Source organism: Delphinus delphis, chromosome 15 (assembly GCF_949987515.2).
Source record: "Delphinus delphis chromosome 15, mDelDel1.2, whole genome shotgun sequence".
NCBI classification, from domain to species: domain Eukaryota; kingdom Metazoa; phylum Chordata; class Mammalia; order Artiodactyla; family Delphinidae; genus Delphinus; species Delphinus delphis.
The window spans coordinates 73,797,327-73,824,302 of record NC_082697.1 but is presented as its reverse complement, the minus strand read 5'-3'; the positions used below and the strand labels follow the sequence as shown (position 1 = coordinate 73,824,302).

Below are 26,976 nucleotides of genomic sequence, written 5' to 3'. Positions count from 1 at the left end.
AGCCTCACTTGTGTGGGGAACCAAGCCAGCAGCCCTATACAAACTTCTCAGGCAGTGGCACTCTGCCCCATCCCCATTCTCAGAGCTCAAACAAGTGCCTCACCCAAAACAGACCAGAAGAGCAGGCCCCAGCTGCCCAAGGACATTACTAGAAGATACACCCAGAAACCCAAACTGAGCTGCCTGGTGAAGAACTGTCTCTGCCAAAGCAAACCTGTGAAGTCTGGAAGAAGAGCCCAATTACTCAAATGCATAGAAAAATATGTAAGGAACCAAGGATCGTCAAAAGTCAGGTAAATATGAAACCACCAAAAGAAACTAATAGCTCCAACAACTGACTCTAAAGAAATGCAGACTGATGAACTATCACACAAAGAATTCAGAATAATCCTCTTAACTACAAGAACTACAAGAAAACACAGAAAGACAACTAAACAAAATTAAGAAAACAATGCATGGACAAAATGAGAAGTTCAACAAGGAAACAGTAACCATCAAAGAAACCCAAACAGAAATCCTAGAACTGAAAAATAGAGTAACTGAACGAAAGAATTCAATAAAGAGTTTCAAAATTAGACTCACCGCACATTTAAAAAAGAAAACAAAACAAAATAATAAGCAACTTGGAGGACAGAACATTGGAAACTGTCAAAGGAACAAAACGGGGAAAAAAATGAAAAATTGAAGGAAGCCTACAGGAATTATGGGATACCATGAAAATAAACAATATTCGCATTATGGGAATTCCATAAAGACAAGAGAAAGATAGAGGAACAGAAAGTATATTTAAAGCAATAATGGCTGAAAACTTCCTAACCTCGGGAGAGAAATGGACATCCAGATCCATGAGGCCCAAAGGACCCAAACAGGTTGAATTGAACAGGATCACACCCAGACACATTATAATTAAATTGCCAAAAGTCAAAGAAAGAATTTTAAGAGTGGTGAGAGAAAAAAGAGAACTCACAAGGGAACTCCCATGAAACAATCAGTGAATTTTGCAACAGAAACTTTTCAGGCCAGGAGAGAATGAGCTGTCATATTCAAAATACTGAAAGAAAATAACTGTCAACCAAGAATTCTATACCCCGTAAGGCCGTCCTTCAGACACAGAAAGAGAGAGAAAGATTTTCCCAAACAAACAAAACCTGGGGGAGTTTATCACCACCAGACCCGCCTTACAAGAAATGCTAAAAGGCCAGTTCTCTGAGTGGAAGCAAAAGAATGATAATTAACATCATAAAAACATAAAAAGATGGATGTGGCAAACATTTCACAATATATGTAACTCAAACAATCAGGCTACAGGCCTTAAACTGATACAGTGATATATGTCAATTATTTCTCAATAAAATTGAAAAAAATTTTTTTTCCTTAAAAAAAAGAAAAAGGTATCCCCAAGACAAGACTTTGTCCTTCAGACCCTCAGCAGAATTGCCCCAAACCACTTACTCCTTCCTTTGGGCTGTACTTTGGTCTAGCTAGGCCTCCCCAGGTCAGAGAATCCCCTCAAGAAGGACCAGCTCCCAGCCTACCTAATCCTCATCTACCTATGGGCAAAAGCATGAACAAGAGTTTTGAATTAACTCTTTGCTCCCTCTTACCAAAACTGTATCCCCTAAGAGCTTTGTCCAGAAATATGCCCTAAACTTCTATCAGAATGCAAAAACGGACAAGGGGAAGCTTAAAGCTCTCTCCACCCAATATTTGGTAAGTGTCAGCCACTCATATTAGCAATCAATCCCCCTGTTGTTGGACACCTGTGCGGATGGTAATACTCTGGTGCTGCTGGCCCCAGGATCCTTGGCACAATTCCAATGGTTCCTCTATTCCTTCCACACACTTTTATAATTAAGGCCTTACTAAATAAACCCTCCTCAAATTACCCTAAAAAAATTAATTTGAGATGATTCATAGTCCCAAATGTGAAAGAAAAATAAAGCTTTCACAAAAAAAAAATAAGAAAATATCTTCATGACCTTGGGGTAGACAAAGATTTCATAAACAGGACATGAAAAGCACTAACCATAAAACTTCAACAAATTAATAAATTGGGCTTTGTTAAAATTAAGAACTTCTGTTTATCAAAATATATCATTAAGAGTAAAAAGGCAAAGACAGACTAGAAGGTATCTTGAAAACATGTACCTGACAAAGCTCTTGTATCCAGAATATATTTTAGAACATCTACAAGTCAATAAAAAATCAACAGTAATCCAAATAAATAAGGAACAAAAGAATTGAACACATAATTCACATAAAAAGGATAGCCAAATGGCCAATCAGCATCTGTAAAAGTATTCAAATTGAAAGGTATTCACTGGGGAAATGCAATCTAAAACTACAGTGAAATATCACTAAACAACAATGAAGATGGCTAAATTTTAAAGTGGGAGGGAGGTCAGAGAATGTAGAACAACTGGCCTTCTCACACACCGCTGGGAGAAATATAAATCGGTACAATTACTTTGGAAAACTGGTAGTGTCTACTAAAGTGGGATGTACACTTACCCTGTAATCTAACAATTCCGCTCTACATATTTACCCAAGAGAAATGCAGGTATATTTATATATCTACAAGAATGTCCATAAAAATTATTCATAATAGTGAAAAACATAAAACAATTCAAATGTCCACCAATGGTAGAAACACTGAATAGTTTGTTGTATAGTCATATACTATATAGCAGTAAAAATGAATGAATTGTTGCATATAACGTCATGGAGAAATCTCAAACAGGGTACTGAGCAAAAAAAAAAAAATCAGACACAAAGGAATACATAATAAATGGTTCTATTTGTATAAAGTTCAAAAACAGTCAAATCAAAAATAAATGTAAGGGGCTTCCCTGGTGGCGCAGTGGTTGAGATTCCGCCTGCCGATGCAGGGGACACGGGTTCGTGCCCCGGTCCGGGAAGATCCCACATGCCGCGGAGCGGCTGGGCCCGTGAGCCATGCCGCTGAGCCTGCGCGCCTGGAGCCTGTGCTCCACAACGGGAGAGGCCACAACAGTGAGAGGCCCGCGTACCACAAAAAAATAAAAACTAAATAAAATAAATAAATGTAAAAGTTCAAGAATGGGCAAAATAATGTATGGTGACAGAAGTTGATAGAGCTGTTCATGATATTTTAAATAAAAAGTACAGTTGTAAAAATATGTAATGATCTCATTTTATAAGTAAAATACACACACACTTACATACACATAAATTAAACTCTGGAAGAAAAACAGCACTATAGTAATAGTATTTTTACCTTTGAATTCTGGTAGCGTATAAGTCATCTTATTTTCTTCATTATGGGAATGTTTATTTTCTAATTTGTTTTTAGCAGATATGGTTATCTAATGTTTAACCTCATAAAAGGAAATGTCTTTAATTTCTTCTTTAAACAATATTATTGCTCTCGGTTCAAAAAGTTAATATTCATTACATTGATATCTTTTGTTCACTCTCCCCACTTCCATCCTTCCATTCGACCCACTACACAACGGTTTCTATGCAAAACACTGTATTCTACTTCTTTTTGACACAGTCATTAGAGGCTAACTTGTAAACCAAGTTTCTTTTTCATCACCCCTTAACCTTCCCTCAATATCTTCATGAAAACTCATTGTTTCTTTGAATTGTATGTAATACACAATACTTGCATGGGATTGTACCAACATCATTATCAAATTCTTCCCAGAGTCACTCTCTATATACACTCTTCATCTTGAAAGCTTGAAAAGTTGTCTTCCCTAAGCTTCCTTCTTTGGCCCTCTTTAGACACTTCTTGGATAATTCCATCCACTTTCTTGCCTTCACCTGCAATCTACCGCTACAGAGATGACTTCTAAATCTATATATTCACACTCCAACATTCCTCTGAGTCCCTAAGTCATGTAAGCAATGATCTACTAGACATCACTTAATGTCTCAACATGAACCTAAGATGCAACACGTTCATCATTCCTTAAAAAGCTTAGGCAGAAGTCAGGTCTGGAGAAAACCTATTTACTAGGGAATTTCCTGGGGCTGGGGGTAGCCAAACACTTCGTAGGCACTGGCTTTGGAAAACACCATGGGAGAGATCAAGGTCAGCAGTCTTGGTCTGATTTCAAAAGTGGCTAAAACCAGAATATCCTTTTAGCCAACCAGAGGAGGGTGAAATGGCATTAAACCCAAGATGGGTGGAATCAACAACCTGGAAGATCCATGCCTACAGAGAGGGTACACGCAGGTTAGATAAAGGTAAAGGGCAAGATAAAGCCTAAGAAAAGATAATAATAAGAAACAAATATCCAGACCACAGCCAGATGGACTAAGGCTCAAGAGAAGCCTTTGGCATCGATAAGGGGAGGTGGAAATAAACCAAATAGATCAATAAGCCGGGGAACCAGTCAGAATGATGGAGGGGTGATTAGCTTGTCCTAAAAAGGAGGGAAGAAGACAGGCTATTTCATTGACTCTAAGATATTCTAGATTGTAAGACACACAATTATTTTATGCACCATCATTTTATGTCTCTCCTTTATGAAAGTAACAATGCTAGCAATTAAATATGACATGCCATCTCTGGCTATCTGACTTTAGAAATGTTAGAAAGTAACAAACTGCGCATGCTGCAACTGGAGAGCAGCAGAGGCACAAGGCCCCCTCTCAGGTGTGCTCAGGACAGGAACCTGATTTACACTCAGGCCCCCATGATATGGAGAAGCAGGCTGGAACACAGTCTTGCGAGACCCTGATACTGGCCAACAAGCAGGAAACTGAGTGAGGAGGGAAAAATCCAGTCTTCTCTCCCATGTGTCTGCTTTACCACTCACACACAACACTTCACTTCTGACACCTCTGGTCACCAAATGTGCGGGGGATTTTCCCTCACCAAGCAATTCTCTGCAACACCAGCTGGTGTCCTACAAATTAACTCAATTCTGAGACTACACCCTACTGGAGAGGCCAGTCCCAAGTCTAGGTTATCACCTGTGCTTCTGGCTGATGGGCTCTAAATCAGAGGTTCCCATAACCCCCTCCTCTGGTTTGATTAATTTGCTACAGCAGCTCACAGAACTCAGGGAAACACTGACTTAGGTTAACCAGTTTATTAAAGGGTACAGATGAACGACCAGATGAAGAGACACATAACGCGAGGTCTTGGGAGGGTCCTGAGCACAGGCACTTCTGTCCCCATGGAGCTGGGGACACACCAACCTCCTGATATGTGGATGTGTTCACCAACCTGGAAGCTCCCCAAACCCCTTAGTGGGATTTTTATGGAGGCTTCCTCTCGCAGGCACAATCAATTATTAACTTCATTTCCAGCCCATCTCCCCTCTCTAGAGAGGGGTGTGTGTGTGTGGGGGGGGGGGGGGGGGCAGGGGGATGCTGAAAATTCCAAGGTGCCTTATTAGAATAAAAGACGCTCCTAATGCTCTTATCACTTAGAAAGTTACAAGGGCTTTAGGAACTCTGTGCCAGGAACTGGGGACAGAGACCAATATATGTATTATCTCACACTGTTACTGATGAAAAACTATGCTGTCTTTAACCTGAAGGTCATAGAGAAACTTTAATAGCATGCAAAACTGCTCATGACCTGATGTTAACAAATAGCAACATATAAAATTGAATCATATATGCAAAACAAATCACTCTCTCCCCCTCAAAGGATTAACTAGAAGTACTACTTCCAAATGTCAGTAGTAGCTGCCTCAAGGTCCTGGAATTATAGGTAGCTTCTTCATTTGTTCCTTTATATTTCTCTTTACTTCCCCCCAAATTTCTATATTCAATGTGTAATTTTTATAATCAGAGATAAGGTCAAATATTAGTTTTTTAAAACCTGCCAGTTGTGGGTCACATGGATACTTTGGTTTATTTAAATATTAGATATAGAGCCATCTCATTCATGTATAATAAGCCCTTCTTAACAGTGAAACAACATTCCTCCGATAACATCAGGTCAATGCATGCTCACATCCACAGAACTAAGTTCATTTTGGATACCCCAAAATATGTAATGCGGGAAATTATTTTTGTCTTTCCAACATGAGGTTTCAAGAATATCAGTATTATTGCTCAAACGTGGAAAAGGATTAATTACTTCCATTTCCTGCTGGATCTTCAACTTGGCATAATAATGTGCCAAGAGAAACACATCTGGTCACACTTCTGATAAAAGTCTACTGTCAGGGCTTCCCTGGTGGTGCAGTGGTGAAGAATCCACCTGCCACTGCAGGGGACACAGGTTCGAGCCCTGGTCCAGGAAGATCCCACATCAGCGGAGTAACTAAGCCTGTGCGCCACAACTACTGAGCCTGTGCTCTGGAGCCTGCAAGCCACAACTACTGAGCCCACGTGCCACAACTACTGAAGCCCACGTGCCTAGAGCCCGTGCTCCACAACAAGAGAAGCCACCGCAATGAGAAGCCCATGCACCGCCAACAAAGAGTAGCCCCTGCTTGCAGCAACTAGACAAAACCCGCGTACAGCAGCAAAGACCCAACGCAGCCAAAAATTAAGTAAATGAATAAAGAAATTTATTTAAAAAAAAAGTCTACTGCCAAAGGTAGGCAGTGCTGTCTTGCACAAGACGGATTTCTTTTTTTTTTTTTTTAAAAAAGGACTGTTCGACAAGTAGCTGCCATGTCCAGAAATTGAAGCTAACACATTTTATGCTGTGTTATCTTGATGGAATTGCTTTTTAGCCCCACATACTCAAATACCAATCTATTTCTCCCCTCATATTTGAAAAGGAACATTTAGACAAAGGATAAAAATCTTGAAATGTAACCTTTATACTTGCCAAGAGTAATAAAACAAAATATGCTACCTTCTTCTACTTTGGGTGGTACTAGATCATACGTAGGCTGAAAAGCTTGGGAAAAATCGGATTTCTTTGTTTATAAAGTTTAAGAAATTCTTTCTCTTCAAATGTCTTTTCTTGCTCAGGTATACTTAAAGCTCAAACAAGTAACAGAAGATAACAGTATGGATGTTCTAATTGAAACATCTCAAATATCACTTTTATTTCAAAGTTTTCATTGAAAAACTCAAATGATTATCAGATGACAGTGATCATATATTTGACCCTAGCTAGTAAGTATAGTCACAACATAAATGTCTTATTTTTCAGTATTAAACAGCAGTAAAGTCGACCTTTCTTAATAGTATCTAATATACCAATAATATCAGACATTCAAAAGGAAATAACATAGCTTGAGTTAATTTAAAGAAAACTTTTTATTTTGACAGCAGCTTCCTGCTGCAGATCTTTCTTAAATGACAGTGTAAACAATACAAGAATGAGAAACATAAACTCATTGCTACAAAATGCTTAGAGAGCAATTGCCCTCATCTGGGAGCAGCTAGTTTAAAGAGCCCAAGGAAACTTTTTCAACTATTGTTACGTGGACACAATTATGATATTATATGTAAGAAGCTCATGGGTTAGAAAATATTGTAGAACTTTAAGTTAGTGCGTTACTATCAATGAGTCAATCCAGAGTACTTACAACTGAACTGGACATCCAAAGGCTTACTTGTAACTTCAAGATACGAATTCACTTTGTGGAAAATTTTGGCAAAAAGGAGCCTATTGAGCCATTCTGCTAATGCCTATTTCTCATCTTCCACATTCCGACTCAGGATATGGTCTAGATAACAATCTCATATGTGTTTGAGACTGCCAGCCCCTGCTGTTTACTTCCATCTAAATCCGTTCTGATTTTAATGCTATGTATCTCCTGTCTCAGCAATAAGCAATGAGGATACAGCTGAAGGTGAAGTCCAGAGACGAAGAAAATTTAGGAACCAAAAAGTATCTGACTTGCTAGCTTTATAAATAATCCAAGACAGATCAGAAACCAATGCCTATTTTGAATGTCTTAAATAATGTCAGTGTTAATCACCAAAAAAGGCACAGATTTAAATTCTCAAGCTTAAAAGCAGGGGGCGGGGGGGGGGAGGTGCAAGGCGGCTCTGATCAGCTGAAAAGTCAAGAAAATGGGTAGAGTACATCTCACTACTACAGAGCTCTGGGTGAGTCTCCACTCATTCATTCTTTTAACAAACATTTATCAAATACCATTAACTATGTTGTGTTAGAATTCAGACATGAGTAAGGAATCCAGTTGGGGAGAGAGAAGCTAGGATAAAACAGAGGAAATGAAGTGTATTTACAGATATAAAACTTGGGAAGGCAGACAGGGACAGCTATTTGCAACTGAAAACGGCTTCGCAGTAAAGGTAATAATGAAGCTGAGACTTGAAGGTTGCATAGAATTTCTACAAGTCAAAAAAGTGGAAAGAAAGGACAGTCTAGGTTCTGAGGAGGTAACCAAGGACTCGGGACAAGTGCTGGGCACACCTGCAGAAATAGCAAGACAAGCAGGGCTGTGTAGCATTCCTGGGGAACATGGTGAAGGATGAGTCTGGAAACGTTCACTGCAGCCGGACGGCGACGGGGTGGGAATGCCACAGTAAGTGCTGGGCAAAGGAGAGAAAGGCAGGTTTTCTGGGACAGTGACTTCCATATATTTGGCTGCACATCAAAAATCACCCGAGATGTTTAAAATGCGGATTCTCAAATCCCCCTAGGAATAGGAAACTGTAATTTTTTAAGCTCCTGTAGTGACTGTCAGTATCAGTTAGATTTGCGTAAACCAAGAGGAACTGCAGGGTAGAAGCAAAGAGAACAGAAAAGGGGAAATGGCTACAAGAGAAGAAGAGGTAGAACTAACAGAAAATACCAACTATTGACATAGGGGCCAATGGAAAAGAAGAACCAGAAGGTACCTTAGGTCTAAAAGAATAGGAAGATTTAAGAAGGGGCAACTGTTTGCAGGAAAAGACATTGGGGTCGGACATTCTGGGGTTGAGTTCCTTATTGGGTAGGAAATTTTGTTCTAGAAATTCAGGAAAATTAACTTCATATTTAAACATATACTATTTGCTGACACCTCTTCTAGGATTGCTATGTACTGCGCTTACCCGTGTTTTATTAATTAGCTTTGGGAGTGTGCATCTCTCTCCTGAAATACATGAAGGACATATAATATATATAAGGCAGGGTGCTAGAAACTTAAGAGGAACTCGATAAATATTTACTGAATAATAAAAGTGGAAGTCTAGAAAAAAGTTGAAGATTTTAGTCTTTTATTTTTTTTAAAGGAAAAAAAAATCTTTTTTTTAAGATGTCATGATTCTTACCTTTGCAGCCAAGGCTTTTAAACTGTCGAGGAATCTTTGCCAGAAATCCTTGAAGAGCGGGCGGTCAATTTTCTTCAGGCTCTCTTTGGTGCTGGCGTCCACACTGACGTATAGCTGGGTAACTGGTTTGAGGTTCCTTGATAATTTAAAATTTAAAAAAAAATACAACAATAGAAGAAGAAAATTATGCCTAAGTCGGGCTTTTCATGATGTTAAATTTACAATCTGTAATAGATGTGATGATTAAACATTTCACTGGGGTCTAGAGGGTTCTGCTTCTCCCAGAAGATTGAAGCCATGATTTTAATGTGACAGAATGGGATGTCAGTTGGTTATTTTTTAAAATGACTGGACACCATCCCTAATAAACTGAAAACATTGGATTACTTAAAATTAGTCTCTCTTCAAACACTACATTTTAGTGGAAAATAAAACAAGATCAGGCTTTAGGTCTGGCACCATCAGCTCAGCACAATTACAAGGGGTTCTCAGACCAAAGTTTCTTCATAAACTCTGCCACTTAAGACTTCTACAGGGGTCTGTGCTGACGGGCCACCTCCCATCATCAATTTGCTGATGGATGTTTTCTAAGGCACAAGAACAAGGCTTCTTTAAGGGCACAGAGCCACACCAACGCCTCACCTATGCCTCTGAGAGCAAGAGTGGGTTTAAAGTCAAGCCCTGTGTGGGCGAACAATGACCCATATCAGGGAGCCGTAAGCAATGCAGAGTTAGAAAAAGAGCAGCCAAGCACTTACAAAAGAGCACAACCCAGAAGAAAAATGTATGTTGTAGGTTCTTATCTTTCTTTGCCTTCTTAATCCGCATCCATGAGTACCACTCATTCTACACTTCGCTCAAATTCACTGACTCATTTCACAATGTCATCATCTACCAGATTTCTTGCCAGTTATGTTTTAAGCCCAGATTGTACGTTTTCCCAGAGCCTCTCTGTTCTCCCTTCAAATAGGTCTCATAATTCACTCTCTTCAATGAATTTCGAAGTAGAAAGAAATTCCCCCTTAATAATCCTCTGACCAAACTCTCCCATTCTTAATTTGCTATAACTATTCAATAACTTGTATTTACCCCTAGAATGTTATTTATACATTTTTTGTTTCAAAGTCTAGGCATTTAAAAACTGCCACATAATTCACATGCCATAACATTCACCATCAAAGCGGTTGATGAGCTTTTTATATCTATCAGCATTGGCCTTACCCATCTTTGAGTGGAAGACCTTGAAGGACAGGAGCTCTATTTTTCTTTTCATCCAGCCATACAGGTAGACACTTCAAGCTACTTTTTAGTGGATACTGTTGACTTCAGCTGACAGAACTTTTAAGGAAATGTAGGCCAAACAAATGCTTGTAATCATCTGGCTTAGTGACATATGGAAAAACCAGAAGGGCCTAAACCCAAAGCTGTTAAAAGTGGAGAAGCTCTGACCAAAGTTAGGAAAGAATGATTAAAACACTGGCAGACTCTCATTGCTTTAATCCCTCTCCAATACTGATATAACGGAATCCTTAAAAGTTCAATAATGTGTCACTACTGAGCAAAGGACACCAATTACTGGAAATGCAAAACAACAGCATACTGTAATGGCAGCATTTTGTCTCACCACCCCTTTTGCTGGGGGCCTCTTTAATAACAGACAAGCTACTTTAACTGGATTTCATGTTTTACAAACATAAAAAGGATTGTCTTAATGAATACGGCTGGCTATCATCGTCTGATACTCACAGGACTTTGTCATAAAGCTGCCTGATGCAAAATGGGAACCGGCCTGACCTTTTCACTACACCTCCATAACTACTTCAAGAGTATGAACAGTAAATTCCAAAGGCCATAGATGTCTTACAAACCACCACCATTTTGCAAAAAAAAAAAAAAAAAAAAGTAGTCCTGGACATTGACACTAGCAATAAGGAATTTTTGACATTACTAAATGTCTGAGATGCTACAATCAGGAATTTTATAGCTCTTTGGCCAGGGATCAGAGGAAGAATGGAGAAGAGGAAAACCCCAAGGAACTGTAGAGCTCATTCCTAAGGGGCTCAAAAGGAGTAAAAGGACACTGGAGAGATTTTCTGAGCCTCAGGGATCTTATGTCTGCCTGCTATTGGTCTCTGTTCCCCGTGACGATGAGGGTCCAAGCACAGTCATTTGTCTGTCTCCATTCTATTCAGAGACAGGATCATTTTAGTTATATCCTTAAAACCATCATCATAATTCCTGTGTCTCAGAATCTCACATTGCTGTTGAGAACAATTAAAAAGGACTATACAATAAAAGGGATATATAACTCTGAGCCCAATCCCCAGTGAAAATACCCTATGAATCTTGATATGATTTTTGTGATGACCCTTCATCCGGCTAATTTTAAATCTCTGAGTTATAAATGATCATATATAGAAAAACACTGCAATTGAACATAAAAATCCCTCTCCCTTCTTCCCTTCCTGAAGAGATTAGGCCTCATTCTACCCAGAATAATCAATAATCATATCAAGATCCTACCTACAATGAAACCTCCTCATCTCTACAGAAAGGAAAAAAGGGAGAGAGATTTATGTTTTCAAGAAATCTAGAGGTTTCAATAGTAACTTTGATGCGCCTATTGGACAAAAAAATAACCGAAGTGACCCAAATATCCAATATTTATATGTGAAATCTATCCAAAAAAGGGACAGTTTCTATTAGCTGTTTCCTTCCCTGTGTTATGGGCCACAGTCTCTTGTTTCTGTGTCTAGCTCATGTTTTTTTTTTTTTTTACGAAAGCTGGACATTTTAAATAATATCATTTGGCAATTCTAAATCAGGTATCTCCCAACCCAGGGTTTTTTTTTTTTTTTCTTTTCTGTCTGCTTGCTGTTTTTGTTGTTACTGAACTAATTTGGTAAATTCTGTATTCTTGGTTGTGTTTAACCGCTAAAATCCCTGTTTGATTAGCTTAGTGGTCAGGTAAGGATCAGACAGAGATATCCTTAAATGACTTCAATCAGTAAGTCTCCTAGGGCTTCCCTGGTGGCGCAGTGGTTGAGAGTCCGCCTGCCGATGCAGGGGACACGGGTTCATGCCCCAGTCCGGGAAGATCCCACATGCCACGGAGCGGCTGGGCCCGTGAGCCATGGCAGCTGAGCCTGCGCTCCGCAACGGGAGAGGCCACAACAGTGAGAGGCCCGCACACAGCAAAAAAATAAAAAATAAAAAAAATAAGTTTCCTAGCCTTTGCTGAGGGGCTCTATGTGTGTATATTAGGGCACGCCTTCGATGTCCAGGCAGGCATTTGACAACTGTGCCTTAGCTTTCACTGTCTACCTGCTCAAGACATCAATGTATCAAGTGGAGGTGGGCAAATAGGGCCTTTTCAAGTCTTCCCTGGCATACCCACAGCCCTGCCCGTGTACATGGTCTTCTAGATTTCCAGGAACATGCTGGAGCTTCTCAAAGTCCCCTACAAACATCTCATTCCCTGGCTTTTCCTTTTAAGTATTTGGTTAGCTTCCTGTTTGCCCCAACGGTTACTGCTGCCTCAGGCAGCTGTGAAGTTAAACAATTACTGATAATTGCTTATGAGAAACACCGGAGAGAAAGGCTTTCAGTGCTGGACAAACTCTGAGTCACTTGTAACAAACACAACCCCTGTAAGTGAGAGTTGCCAGGGAACTGCCACACATACCATATAATGACAGTTCTCCAGGAATGGGACTTTGAAAGAGTTCCAACTCTGTTTTGTCCCTTCCCCTGGCTGCCAGGCTACTGGTTTTTACCACGACTGTAGGCTACTAGTTTGCAGAGCTGGAGAAGTTGGAATGGAATAAGGACATGTTAACACATCACAAATCTTACTGTTCATATTGCAATTCAGCTAATTTTCTGAGGAACAGTGGGTTTCCACCACAGCCTACTTTAACCCATTTCTAAGCTAAGTTTCAATCCTGAGCCTTAAAAGACAAATCTTTTTTTAATTTAACTTAGTTGTTTTTTGCTTCCTCTTTACTGTACACAGCCTGGATCCAAAGAAAAAGGGCCATCCCCATACCCACACATACCCCTCAACAAAAGCCTTCAGTTTCTACTTTAGCCACTGGCTTCTCAGAATCCAAAAATCAAATATTCTAGTGTACTGTTGCAAGAAGTCTTGGGAGAAAAAAAGACCACTGCAGTATTCAAAATATTCTTGTATTGTTAATGCATATCATAGGAACACTCTTTTTTCTTTTTAGCCACGCCACGCAGCTTGCAGGATTTTAGCTTCCCCGAACCAGGGACTGAACCCAGGCCCCCAGCACTGGAAGCATGGAGTCCTCACCATTAGACCACCAGGAAATTCCCTAGAAATACTTTTTTGACATGAGAATAAGAATACTATTTACTGGGGGCAAAAAAACGTTCCTCAGATTGTTGCATACCTCTGATTAAGAATTTGATTCTGACAATTTTTGCTGGTATTCTCACTGTTTTTATAGAAGAGTAGGTTTTGAAGGTCTGTACTCTGCTATTCCTAATAACCAACAAACAAGTTTTGTTTTTATTTCCATCACAATTCATCACAATATTCCTTCTTTGACCCATAAGCAAATGAAAAGTGCATTGCTTAAAGTATAAGCATATTGGAATATTCTAGTTATCTTTTTGTACTGATTTATAGTTTAATTGCATTGTGTTCACATAGCATGATCTACATGATTGCAATACTTTCTTGTAACTTGCTATAATGCCCAGCATATGGCCATTTGGTAATTTTTCTGAGAGCAACTTCTGTGCTCTTAAAAGGAATTTATATTCCAAAGTTTCTCAATTCAATACTCTATTTCTGTAATACACGCTAAATTTGTTAATTTAGTTGTTCAGATCTTCACTACTATTCCTGATTTTGATTTGCCTGTTTTATCAGTGTGAGAGAAATGTGTTAAAAACTTACTATTTCTCCTTATTTTGAAAATCTCCAATTTTGAGATTATGTTACTGATTGTTGAAAAATTTTGAATTACTGTTTTACGTTCCTGGTAGGTTTAATATTTTATAATTAAGAAATGTTCCATCTTATCTCAAGTAATGGTTCTTGCCTTAAAGTATACTTGACCAATATTACTTAGCCTACCTTTCCAAGGTGCTTTTCATATATTATCTCATACACTAACAATGCCACTATAAGGTAGTCATTATTATTGCAATCATTTTACAGATGAGGAAACTGGGCACTGAGAGGTTACCTTCCCAGTGTCAGAAAGACAGCAAGAGATACAGTCAAGATTCAAACCCAGGTCTCTTCTAGACAGAGCACAAGCTCTTCATCACTTCACTGTGCTGCCTGTCTCTCTTTTTTTTTTAGCCCATCCAGAAAAGCATAGTTTTGAAAAGTGTCCCATCAATTCACAGACACAAAAGAAGACTATATTTTAAACTTAATACAAACAAAACAGGCTGGGAGAAAAAAAAAAACTTCTATTGAAAGGATCAGGTAGTATTTATAATCAATCTTCATTTCATTGTAACTGTTACCTATAGCCACGTAGAGCTGATACATACAAGAAAACTTTATTTTTATTAAAATTAATGTATTTCTTGATACATTTTACTAACTAATATGTGAAGAGATGTCCAATTTATAGAGGTTCTCTAACACATATAGTGAATATCTTAGCAAATACTAGAGAAAACAAAACATAGAGCAAACAAAATAACAGAAATACAAGTGGAAGAAGTAAGAGAACAAACAAAGTTCACACATAGTTTCAATGAAGGTGCTCAAAAGTAAACGTACACGGGGACAAATTCTGTGGTGGTGGAGGAGGTAGGTGTAGGAAGTTAAATGTTAATCGTGTCATAGTTAAAAATGGAACACAGCTCTGTCTTCTTATGATAAGCCTGCTAGCAGGGAGAAAGCTTTGAATTAACTATACTTATCACAAAAGAAAAAATTTAAGATTTTAAATGTAAACTTAAAAATAATATGAAATAGTTAAGAAAACCGTGTAGAAGAAGGGGTAGACAAAATAATTAGCTACTAAAGGTATCAGAAAAAAGCCTGAGAAAATCTGGTTAAAATGTTAAACCTTGTATTGCTACTGATGGGAGTAGTTGTTTTTATATCTTTTAAAAATAATAAAAAGATTCTGCGAAAAAATTTAAAAAAAAGGAAATCGTGTAGAAGTGAACTAAAGATGAAGCTAAGAGTGAGCCAGTCGACAAAGGGCTGAACATTTGACTCTAAATCTTCTCATGCTCATAAAGAGACACAGTTATAGGATTCAAATGTCCACAAAGTAAGCACAAACTAGGTTCAGTGTTTCTCAACAACTTCCTTACCTTACAACATGGTCTACTTTTAGCAAGATGTCTCACGTAGGTCTTTGACATCTTAGCACAGAACAATTTACAGGAAGTAATGACAGGGAGTGCTCCAGTGGGACAGTGATACCCAGGTGTGATGGGCCTTTCTGACTGCAGGGCTGAATGCAAGCATAGATCATACAGTCTCAAGAATAAGAGTCCTAAACTCACATGTCTGCAGGAACCAAGTATGATATAATGTGAGTCAACCAAGACACTTTTTTATTTATTTAGCTATTTATTTAATACATTTATTTATTTATTTTTAAAAATTTGTTTATTTTATTTATTTAATTTTGGCTGCATTGGGTCTTTGTTGCTACGTGTGGGCTTTTCTAGTTGTGGTGAGCAGGGGCTACTCTTCGTTGCGGCGCGGGCTTCTCATTGCAGTGGCTTCTCTTGTTGTGGAGCACGGGTTCTAGGCACGTGGGCTTCAGTAGTTGTGGCGCACGGGCTCAGCAGTTGTGGCTCGCAGGCTCTAGAGTACAGGCTCAGTAGTTGTGGCACATGGGCTTAGTTGCTCCGCGGCATGTGGGATCTTCCTGGACCAGGGCTCGAACTCGTGTCTCCTGCATAGGCAGGCGGATTCTTAACCAGTGCGCCACCAGGAAAGCCCAAGCAAGCCACTTTTAAAGGAAAAAGAAGTTCTTTGGACACCAAAACACAGACTACATGTGAAACATTCAAGAATATTCTTTCCTTACTCAAAGCAAGATGCTTCCCATTTTTCTTGTATGTGGTACTCTGTCTCCCTTTCGTTGTTTCATGTCTGTTAGAAATGGCGACAGAAATTTCTCTGCTGTAAGAGAATCTACAGTGCGATCCCTCTGACAGGTGGCAGATGAGACTCAGCCTCAGGGCTGAGGAGACAGTAAAATGGTGGAGAGCGTGGCAAACTGAAAAGCAGAGGCTTTACAGAAAAGACAGCCGTTCCTTGCTGTGATATTGTCAGACAATAAGGAACACACATGCAGTCTTTGTCCCTAGTTCCTGGCACAGAGCTCCTAAAACTCTTGGTATTTCCCGAGTGACAGAGGTGAGAAGTGCCTTTTGTTATCTATAATAAGCCCCTTTCAACCATACAAGAATTTATATTAATGGGGTAACTCCTGATGCGCCCATGGACACATTCCAGAGAGGGGCTGGTGCCCGAAGAACCGACCACGTGATTAGAGGGTTGGCACTTTCAGTTCCCCCTGCAACCTGTAGGAAAGGGAGATGGGCTAGAGGTTGAGCTAATCACCAATGACCAATCACAATGATTTCATCAATCCTGCCTATCTAATGAAACCTCCATAAAACCCTCCCAAATGACGGCTTCAGAGAGCTTCCGGGATGGTGAACACACTGGGTGCTGGGAGGGTGATGTGTCTGGAGAGGGTGGGGAAGCCCAGGGCCCTTTTCCCCACATCTTGTCACATGCAACCCTTCTATCCAGATGTTTGAGAGTTGTAGTCTTTATAATAAACTAGTAACAGTAACTGAATTGTTTTCCCCAAGCTCTGTGAACTGTTCTAGCAAATTATCAAACCCAAAGAGGGGTTGTGCGACACCCCAATGTACCGTCGGTTCATCAGAAGTACAGGTGGCAGCCCGGGACTGTGACTGGTGTCTGAAGCAGGGGGCAGCCTGGGACTGAGTCCTGACCCTGTGAGGTCTGTGCTAACTCCAGGGAGACAGTGTCAGAATGGAACTGAACTGCAGGACACCTAGCTGGTGCCTGCAGAGAATTAGAGGACTGCTTGGTGTGGGGAAAAAAACACACATCCGGTGTTAGAAGTGTTGTGAGTAAAAAAACAGATAAGAGTGAAGTGTTCTGGTGTTGTAAAAACAGCACTTCATACTTGGCTCTTGACAATTTTTGCCAGATTGTCTTTTTCTCCAAAGTCAGAAATCTCTTTTATGAAAAATTTCTGGATTTTAAATGTTGGCTAAAAAAAGAAAAAAAAAGTTTCTAAACATGCTACAGGACAAATAAAACCTACTCCTTATCAACTGCCAGTTTGAGACTTCTGGTCTCAAGAACTCTCCAAGCTTTCCCACATGATTAATTAAGTTCCTGAAAAAGACCGAGTCCTGGTACGTTCAAGGTTATCCTCCTTGTACAAAGCACAGCCTGCTGTGCTATTCGGTAGAGTACAAACATGGCCATAAACTCTCCCTCTCCTTGTACCCATGACCCTTTGCAATGTAGCTTTGAGTGCCCCTCACTGACTCCAAGCTTGGCCACGTGACTTGCTTTAGCCAAGGAGAAGTGAGCAAACGTGACACAAGCAGAGGCTTGAACGATGCCTGTGTGTTGGAGTTTATCCTTTCTTGTTGTTCACTGAAACCCTGCCACCACGTGGTCAACTTCAGACTTGCTGGAGGATAAGAGGCTACACGAATAGAGGTCCCAGTTGTCCCAGGCAAGGCCATCATAAACCAGCCATCCCAGCATATCTGCCAACTGACTAGACACATGAACAACACTGAGACCAGCAAAGCCAGCCAAGATGAAAAGACCTCCCAGCCGATTCACAGAATTACAAGCTAAATGAATCGTTGCTAGTTTGACTGACTCAGTTTTAAGGCAAGTGGTTACAGCAAAAGATAACTGATACATGCTACAGTGTATCATATATCAGTTTTACGCCGATCAAAAATACCATTACAGGGGCTTCCCTGGTGGCGCAGCGGTTAAGAATCAGCCTGCCAATGCTGGGGACACGGGTTTGAGCCCTGGTCTGGGAAGATCCTACATGCTGCGGAGCAACTAAGCCCGTGCGCCACAGCTACCGAGCCTGAGCTCTAGAGCCCGCGAGCCTGTGTGCCACAACTGCTGAAGCCCACACTCCACAGCAAGAGAAGCCACCGCAACAAGAAGCCCGCGCACCACAACAAAGAGTAGCTCCCACTCGCCACAACTAGAGAAAGCCTGCACGCAGCAACGAAGACCCAACACAGCCAAAATTAAAAATAAAATTAATTAATTAAATTTTAAAAAATACCATTATAAAGGCACTTGCTTTTGTGGAACTAAGAAGGCTTTTTCTCAAGAGAAAGGGGTTTTTTTGTGTGCAATCACCACCAGATCTATCATTAACATTAAGTGTCTTACACATTCTTGTCACTTTTATTAATTAGCCTCTACGTCAACAAACAAAAACATAAAGCTACCTAGAATGCAAAAGCTTTCTCATTTGCCTAAGGTGTCTGCTTCTATCTTCAACAAATCCTCGAGGACCACTCACTGTGAAAACTCCCTTCAGTGAACTGTCAGCAAAGAGCCATATGCTTTAGAGCTGGAGGGGAGACTGAGATCCTTTTAAAGCAAAGTTAAGCATCCTGAAAAGGCCACTAGCCTGAATGTAATGCTTGCATGTGGGTCAAGGGAAGGCTAGTTGACAAAGTCAGGATCTTCTTCAAAAGATACCAAGAGTATGGGTTAGGCACTGTAGTAATTTAGAAATTTGTTATTAAAAAAAATAATTAGTACACAGCCAACCACCCAGAGAACATTATTACTTCCTAGTGTATGCTCAAAGATAAAATGGTTGCAAGAGGTTCATCTAACAGCTGATTTGAATGAGCAAAGTGCATCAACATTAGAGGTTAACTTCCAAAATTCACGATCTCCGTGCTATATTAATAAATCCATAGCCTTGTTTTTCTGTAGGACACCAGAGACAATTGGTATTTAGAGTCCTCCTAATTCACGGAAATAAAACAATATTATCTGCACCTAGGAAATTTCTCTTTCCATTTTCTCTTGGACCACTTTCAAGTACATATCTTATTTAATTCTCTATCATTTTCCTCAATCCATGATGGCATTCACAAAGAATACCACGTATTATCAAACAATGAATCACCCTCTCTGGTTATTAGCTTACATGCCACTCCTGGAACATTCAATTCTTTTTAGGCATTACAGTAGGCCCTCTGTATCCGAGGGTTCCACAACCACGGATTCAACCAACTACAAATCAAAAATATTCTAGGGAAAAAAGATTCCAAAAAGTTCCCCAAGGCAAACCTTGAATCTGCCATGTGCCAGCAGCTATTTACAGAGCATTTACAATGTATCGGGTATTATAAATAATTTAGAGATGATTTAAAGTGTATGAGAGGATATGCGTGGGTTATATGTAAACACTATACCATTTTATAAAAGGAACTTGAGCATCAGTGGGGTTTGGTATTTGCAGGGAGTCCTGGAACCAGTCCTCCTCAGATACCAGGGACGACTGCATGTCTTAAATTTGGGATAGACTCCTTTTTTCTGTGTGTGTGTGTGTGTGTGTGTGTGTGTGTGTGTGTATCCCAACACCACTCTATCTGAACCCCGCCCTCATGAGCCATTTGAAAAGTCAAAGATCTTAACATAAAAATTTAAAAAAAGGAATAGTAACCCTATGCAAAATGTACACACTGACTTTTTTAAAACCTTTCCCTTTTAACTTTTTATACAACTTCAAAAAGTAATATTTTAGCTATCTTTGTGACAATGTTACTGATTTTCACTTTACTGCCTGGTAACTAATAATTTTAATCAACTCTTTGATTTCCTATGATGCTAAATTCTAAACCAAGCACCTACAGTGTGCCAGGAATTATACTAGTGGCATAAAGATAAATAAGCAGGGGTCACTGGCCCAGGGACTCACAGTCTAATGAAGAAGGCACAAGTAAATAACAACCAAGTAAAAGTTAATGTTTTTGGTACTGTAATATGTGTATAGTTCAAGTATAATGCAAAATCAGGTCATTTCCAGGTCCCAGGAGATGGTCATCTCTACCTGGAGAGCCCTCCGAGTCATCCAAACCAACCGCATCATCTTACCTCCTAAACCCGCTTCTTCCTCACACGATCCCTCGACTGTTTGTTACAGGGCCCCACAGTCCTAGCAATCAACATGGCTGGAACTTTCCGAGTCACCAGTTAAGTCCTCTTCTGTGCAGGGCTCACAGAGCCATACAAACAGTATGCCAAGCTTATCATGCCTCAGTGATACCTTTTTTAAGACTCCTCATTCTGTCTTACTTTCATCCTTTTAACTCTTACCTAGACAAACGTATAATCTGCTATCCAGTTTCCTGCTTCTTGGCTCACCCACTTTTATACCGTGCTGGCAGACTACTCTGCAGAAAGCAAGCTCTTTCTAAAGAACAGCATTTGAAGTCATCTGCAACCTTGTCCCAACCTTTCCAACCTGGGTTCCAGCTGCCAGTCTCTTTCGCACACTCTGTGGTCCTAATCAACTATATTTACATAATGGTATCCCAAATACCCCAACTCTGTAACTTTCTCGGACAGTTCTTATTAAAAATCCACAGTTTCCTATCTCCCCAAGTACCCATCCCAGCCATACTTTAAGATCCAAATTTAATGAAGCCTTTTCTGAGAAGTTTTACCCTGCTTCTCTCATCTAAAAAAAAAATTGCTTTCTCTTTTGAATTCCCCCAGCAATTTATCTGTGCCTCTATTTCTTAAACTAATGTTATCTTCCCCGATAGAATGGATTTTTAAAAGCAGGAGCTCTGGCCCCTCAAAGCCAACATTTGTATGTACTTAGTAATCAGTAAGTCCTTTCTGAATATATTAATGCCTGTTAGTTTTACTTTTCAGTCAAACACAGAGTCAAGCAGCAGTATCTTAACAAGCTGGACCACTCACCTGATTTCCGCAGGGAACTGTGCATTTGTGACCAGGAAACTGGAGATTTTTCGCTCGTGGAGTAGCTTCAAAAACCTGTTGATTTCTGGGTACATGATGGGTTCTCCCACAAGGGATAATGCACAGTGCTTTACTGTCATTCCTTCCTCAAAGCGTTCCTCTCTGACACCTGGCACTCCTGGAGAACATGGTGGAAAGGAACAAGCTCAATAAGGCACAGATAGAGGACATCACTTTTATTTTTCTTAATTAAAAATTTAAAAATTTTTCTTAATGGTTCTTTGATTTTAGAGGGCAAAATTACTTTTGATACCAACCAAATACTACAAAACAAGAGCCTGGGGGCGGGGGGCAACCCTAACATTATTAAACCAGAAAAAAAAAACCTAGAATTATTATATCAGCAATCTCATCCTTCCTTTTAGTATTAATTAAACTACATCAATACAAGCAGGCAAAACTAACTTTGTTATTAGCTAATTATTTGGAACACAGAATGTATTACTTTCCATAATCTGCTTAGCTCTGCATTCTTTCATGTTGGTCTAAGACAATGAACTCAGTATATAGCTGCATAAGGAAAGCCTCTCCTATACCAATCATTGCCGCCTTCGTTCCTCAGGTATTTTGAATTGAGAAACGAAACGCAGTCGGTCCAAAAGAAGAGAGGAGAGAAAAAGAAGCCTGCAGTTCTCACCTTTGGCTTCATATTGGAATCACCTGGAGAGTATCGTAAACTACAGCAGCCTAGGTCCACTGCCAAAGATTCTGTTTAACTGGAGTGAATGCAAGCCAGAGTAACGGGAGCTTTAAAAGTTCCTCAGGTGATTCTAATGTGCAGCCAAAGTGAAAAACCACTGCATAAACCAGAAGCCCCCAAACTTATATGCCAACTAGAATCACCTTGGAACTGTCAACGTTCCAAATTCCAGGCCACAGCACAGACCAATGAAATCACCATCTTTGGGGGAGGGGCAGGGGCATCAGGAGCTTTTTGAAGCTCCCCAGGTGATCCCAATATGTTTGGGGATCCACTGCCACACTGCCACACACCATTGGTTCTCGACCCTAGTTAGACATTGAGAAATAACCCAAAGAACTTTAAAAAATCCCAGTGTCCAGGCAGTATCCCAAGCCAATTAAATCGCAACCTCTAGGGACGAGAGCCTGAGACATCCGTATTTTTTAAATGCTCCCCATGTGATTAGAGTGGACAGGATGGGTTAAGCAGCACTGCTCTAGACTCGATGTACTGTAGGAAAGCATGCATTAAAAAAAAAAAAAAAATAGAAAGCATGCTTGAAAGTCCCTCAATCTAACACACAGTTTGAAAGACTTGGAAATTGCTTAAAAAGGCAAATAAAAATATATCTCCTTTACTTCAGATATTTCTATCCATTACGCTAGTTTCTTTTTGAAGAACACATTCTCTCTAAAGGATACAGATTCCTCACCGAGATTGGAGGTAGGAGGAAACACGTTCATATTCCCTCTCAAGTCATTTATGAGCCGTCTCTGAAAAGTAGTTTTCTTGACTGTAAGCAGTACTTAGCCCAAAGAATGTTTCTTAGAATTAAATGAGATAATGCATGGAAAAGCTTTAGAAGAGGGCCTAGCACACACAAAAAAACATTCATTAAGGAGTTTTTCTTCTCATCACCTTTACCCTGGTTTCTTAAAATGATTAAATCCCAGTCACTATCACCTTAAAGAACAACAACAACAAATCTGGAGAAAATGAAGTTATTAGCTCTCACTGCTTGCTTGTGCTTTAGTTTCCAGGAAGTGACTTTATTTTACACACACACACAGGCACACACACACAATCTACTTGGAAATAAGCAAGGGCAAGTAAATACCCAGGACATCAAACCAACATAATGCCTGCTAAACTCAGAACAATCTAAAAGTGGCAGCTTTTATCTTCTTTTATGACTACCTAACTGCAATTCTAAGAATGTATTTCATGTCAGTATTTGGGGGATGAATAATTTTTTAAGTTATTGAAATCTAATATCTTAAGTGAATCAAGGTTTTAAATGAAACTTGATCCGTAACGCAGTCTGTGTTACCAAGACAACTCAGCATTAAGTATAAAATTTCCTTTTTGTTAAAAAAAAAAAATCAGTAACTTTAATCTCGCTGGGAGATGAGTAGAAGGGCAGATTTAATCAGAACTGCAAAATTAACCTAAAACTCAGAAAGCAGAATGACTGAGCAGTGGCCGGGCCCTAACCACTGGAAGTCAGACACACCAGGTCCAAATTCTTGCTCTACCACTAGGCTGGTCTGTCTCCTGGGTCAAGCCACTCACCCCCTCTACACCCATTCCCTAATCTATAAGATAGGAATTTCACATGCACACAGTTATAAGAATTCAACGAAATAAGCCACATGAAATAACAGGTCTGGTACCAGGCCCAGCACATAAGCATTCAAAAAAATCTTATTTTTATTATAGTAATTATTTCATGAATTGAAATAGAAATTCAATTATTTCCATTATTTTAAATAAAATGGTAATTCCATTCAATTCAACATACAGTTGACCCTTGAACAACAAGGGCTAGAACTGTGCAGGCCCACATATATGTGGATTTTTATATATATGTGTGTGTATACACACACACACACAGGAAAATTTTTTGGAGATTTGTGACAATTTGAAAAAACTAGCAGATGCCCCCCACAGCACAGAAATATCCAGAAAATTTAAGAAAAACTTAGGTATATCACGAATGCATAAAATATATGTAGATATTTGTCTATTTTATCACTTACTACCATAAAATACACAGAAATTTTTTTTTTTTTTTGGCCAGCCACACGGCATGCAGGATCTTCCCCGACCAGGGATGAACCTTGGGAGCTCGGAGTCTTAACCACTGGACCGCCAGGGAAGTCCCAAATACACATAAATTTTTAAAAAGTTAAAATGTATCAAAACGTACTCACACAAACACTTAAGGACCACACATAGCACCATTCCCAGTGCAGAGAAATGTAAACGAACGTAAAGTTGCAGTATTAAATCATAACTGCACAAAATTAACCGTAGTACCGACTGTATCTCAGTAATAATTTCCTAGGATCTCCTGTTGCTACCACACTGAGCGCAAGTGTTGCAAAGTATCTGCTTGAAACGCCACGCCACGTGAGGCTCATCATCTCCACGTGAGCAGTTCATCTCTCCAGTCAATTGCAAATTGCAGTAAAAGGCAATCTCTGGCAGTTCTCTGGTAGTTTTCATCATGTTTGTGCAATCCTATGAACCTTGAAATAACACCACAGGACCCACACGATGTGCCATTAGTGATGCTGTAAGTGCTCCCAAGAAGCAGAGAAAAATCATCGCATGACAAGAAGAGGGTGAATGGCTTGATATGTACCGCAGATTCAGATCTGCAGCTGCCGTTGGCTGCCACTTCAAGATAAATGAGTCCAGTGTAAGGACCACTGTTAAAAAAAAAAGAAAAGGAAATTCATGAAGCTGTCGCTGCAGCTACACGAGCAGGCGTGAAAACCTTGCGCTTTTTGCAAAACGCCTTTGTATCTCATATTGAAAATGCAGCTTTTATGTGGGTGCAGGATTGTTATAAAAAAGGCATACCTATAGATGAATATGAGTCAAAAGGCAAAATCATTATATGACAACTTAAAGCAAAAGGAAGGCGAAGGATCTAAAGCTCGAGAATGGAATGCCAGTAAAGGATGGTTTGATGATTTTAGAAAGAGGCTTGGTTTTTAACATGTCAAGGTAACAGGAGAAGCAGCTTCTGCCAACCAAGAGGCAGCAAAGGAATTCCCAGCAAAGAAAATCATTAAGAAAGGATATCTGCCGGAAAGGGTTTTTAATGTAGTCAAAACTGCTCTATTCTGGGGTGCAAAAAAAAGCCTCAAAGGACATTTATTAGTAAGGAAGAGAAGCCAGCACCAGGATTTAAGGCAGGAAGGGGTAGGCTAACTCTACCGTTCTGTGCAAATGCAGTAGGGTTTACAATCACGACTGCCCTTCTCTACAAAGCTGCTAACCCCTGAGCCTTGGAGGGAAAAGATAAAAACCAGCTGCCAGGCTTTTGGTTGTACAGAAAGAAGGCCTGGACAATGAGAACACTTTTTCTGGACTGATTCCATGGATGCTTTGTCCCTGAAGTCAGGAAGTACCTTGCTGGTAAGGGACTGTCTTTTAAAGATCGTTTGATATTGGACAATGCCCCTGGCCATCCAGACCCCATGAGTTCAACACCAAAGGCGTCAAAGTGGTCTCCTTGCCCCCACACACAACATCTCTAATTCAGCCTCTAGATCAGGGGGTCAGAAGGACCTTTAAGGCTCATTACACATGGTAGTCTACGGAAAGGACTGTCAGATCCCTGACAGACAGAACATTAGGAAAGTCTGAAAGGGTTACACCACTGAAGATGCCATCCTTGTTCTAGAAAAATGTGTGAAAGCCATCAAGCCAAAAACAATAAATTCCTGCTACAGAAAACTGTGTCTATTTGTTGGGCATGACTTCACGGGATTTACAACAGAGCCAATCAAGGAAATCACGAAAGGGATTGTGGATACAGTTAACAACAACAACAACAAAAAAGGTGGGGCTTCAAGATATGGGTCTTGGAGAAATTCAAGAGCTAGCAGACACCACACCAGAGGAGCGAACAGAAGATGACTGCATGGAGATGAGCGCTTCCTAACCAGTGCCAGACGACGAGGAAGAAGACAGAGAAGAAGCAGTGCCACAAGCCAATGGACACCAGGCAATCTCAGAAGCGTTCGATTATTCAAGACTGCTTTTGACTTCTTTTACGACATGGACCCTCCTCCTATGATACGGGCACCAAGACTAAAGCAAGTGGTGGAAGAAGGACTGGTACCATATAGAAACGCTTTTAGAGAAATGAAAAGGCAAAAAAGTCAGACAGAAATTGCTATGTATTTACATAAAGTCACACCGACTGTGCCTGCCTGCCTCTCCTGCCTTCCCTCCCCCACCCGAGACAGCAGGGAGATGCTGACATGTCCATGGAATCTGAGTAACATGGATGGCCACGGCAGGGTTTTGAGAAGGGTGGCCTAAGAAGGGTGGATCACATTGGGTGCTATGTTGAGAACAGAGGGGCAAGCAGAGAGGCTAACCTGCCACAAGGATATTACATAATCTAAGCAAGAAATGATGGTGGCTCGGACCAAGGTGGTGGCAGTGGAGGTGGCAAGAAGGGCTTATCAGCTGGGCCTATTTCAAAGGTATAGTCAAAGGCTCTATTCTGAAGGTACGTTTGAAGGATTTTCTAATGGATTGGATGTAGGTTATGAGAAACAGGTGTCAATGATTTCTATAAAGTTTTTGGACTAAGCAAGAGTCACCATCAATTGAGACAAGTTGGCGGTAAGAAAGCCTTAGGGGTAACATGGGGGTAACAAGTATTGGGGGGGGTGGAGGTAGATACCATGTGTTCAACTTTGGACACGTGAAGTTTAATATGTCTGTTAGATAGCTGAATGTGTGTCCAACATTCAAGTTTGGATTCTGGGAGAAAGGCCTATGTGGAAATAAACATTTTTGCGGAATGGATGGTATTTCTATCCAAGGGCCCGAAGCAGATTACCAAGGCAAAAAAGGCAGTTAGAGAAGAGGACCAAGGACTTAAGTCTACGCAATCACATATCTGAGGAAAGAAGAGGGACCAACAAAGGACGTTACCAGGGAAGAATGAGGAAAACTTACAGGCAAAGAGATCAACTGCTATCTTCTCGGAGAGCTACAGCTAATAAATATC

The 26,976-nt window shown here is 40.1% G+C and overlaps 1 protein-coding gene across 4 annotated transcripts in view; it reads right to left on the bottom strand.

The window, feature by feature from the left end:
* TYW1 (tRNA-yW synthesizing protein 1 homolog) overlaps window positions 1-26,976 on the bottom strand; it is a 222,014-nt gene that overhangs the window by 127,715 nt on the left and 67,323 nt on the right. For all 4 annotated transcript variants that reach the window (XM_060032201.1, XM_060032199.1, XM_060032200.1 and 1 more), the window contains 2 exons: window positions 21,194-21,371; window positions 9,193-9,328 (listed from right to left, as the gene is read on the bottom strand). In XM_060032201.1, coding sequence (XP_059888184.1) covers window positions 9,193-9,328; window positions 21,194-21,371 — 314 coding nt within the window. The remainder of the gene's footprint in view (window positions 1-9,192; window positions 9,329-21,193; window positions 21,372-26,976) is intronic.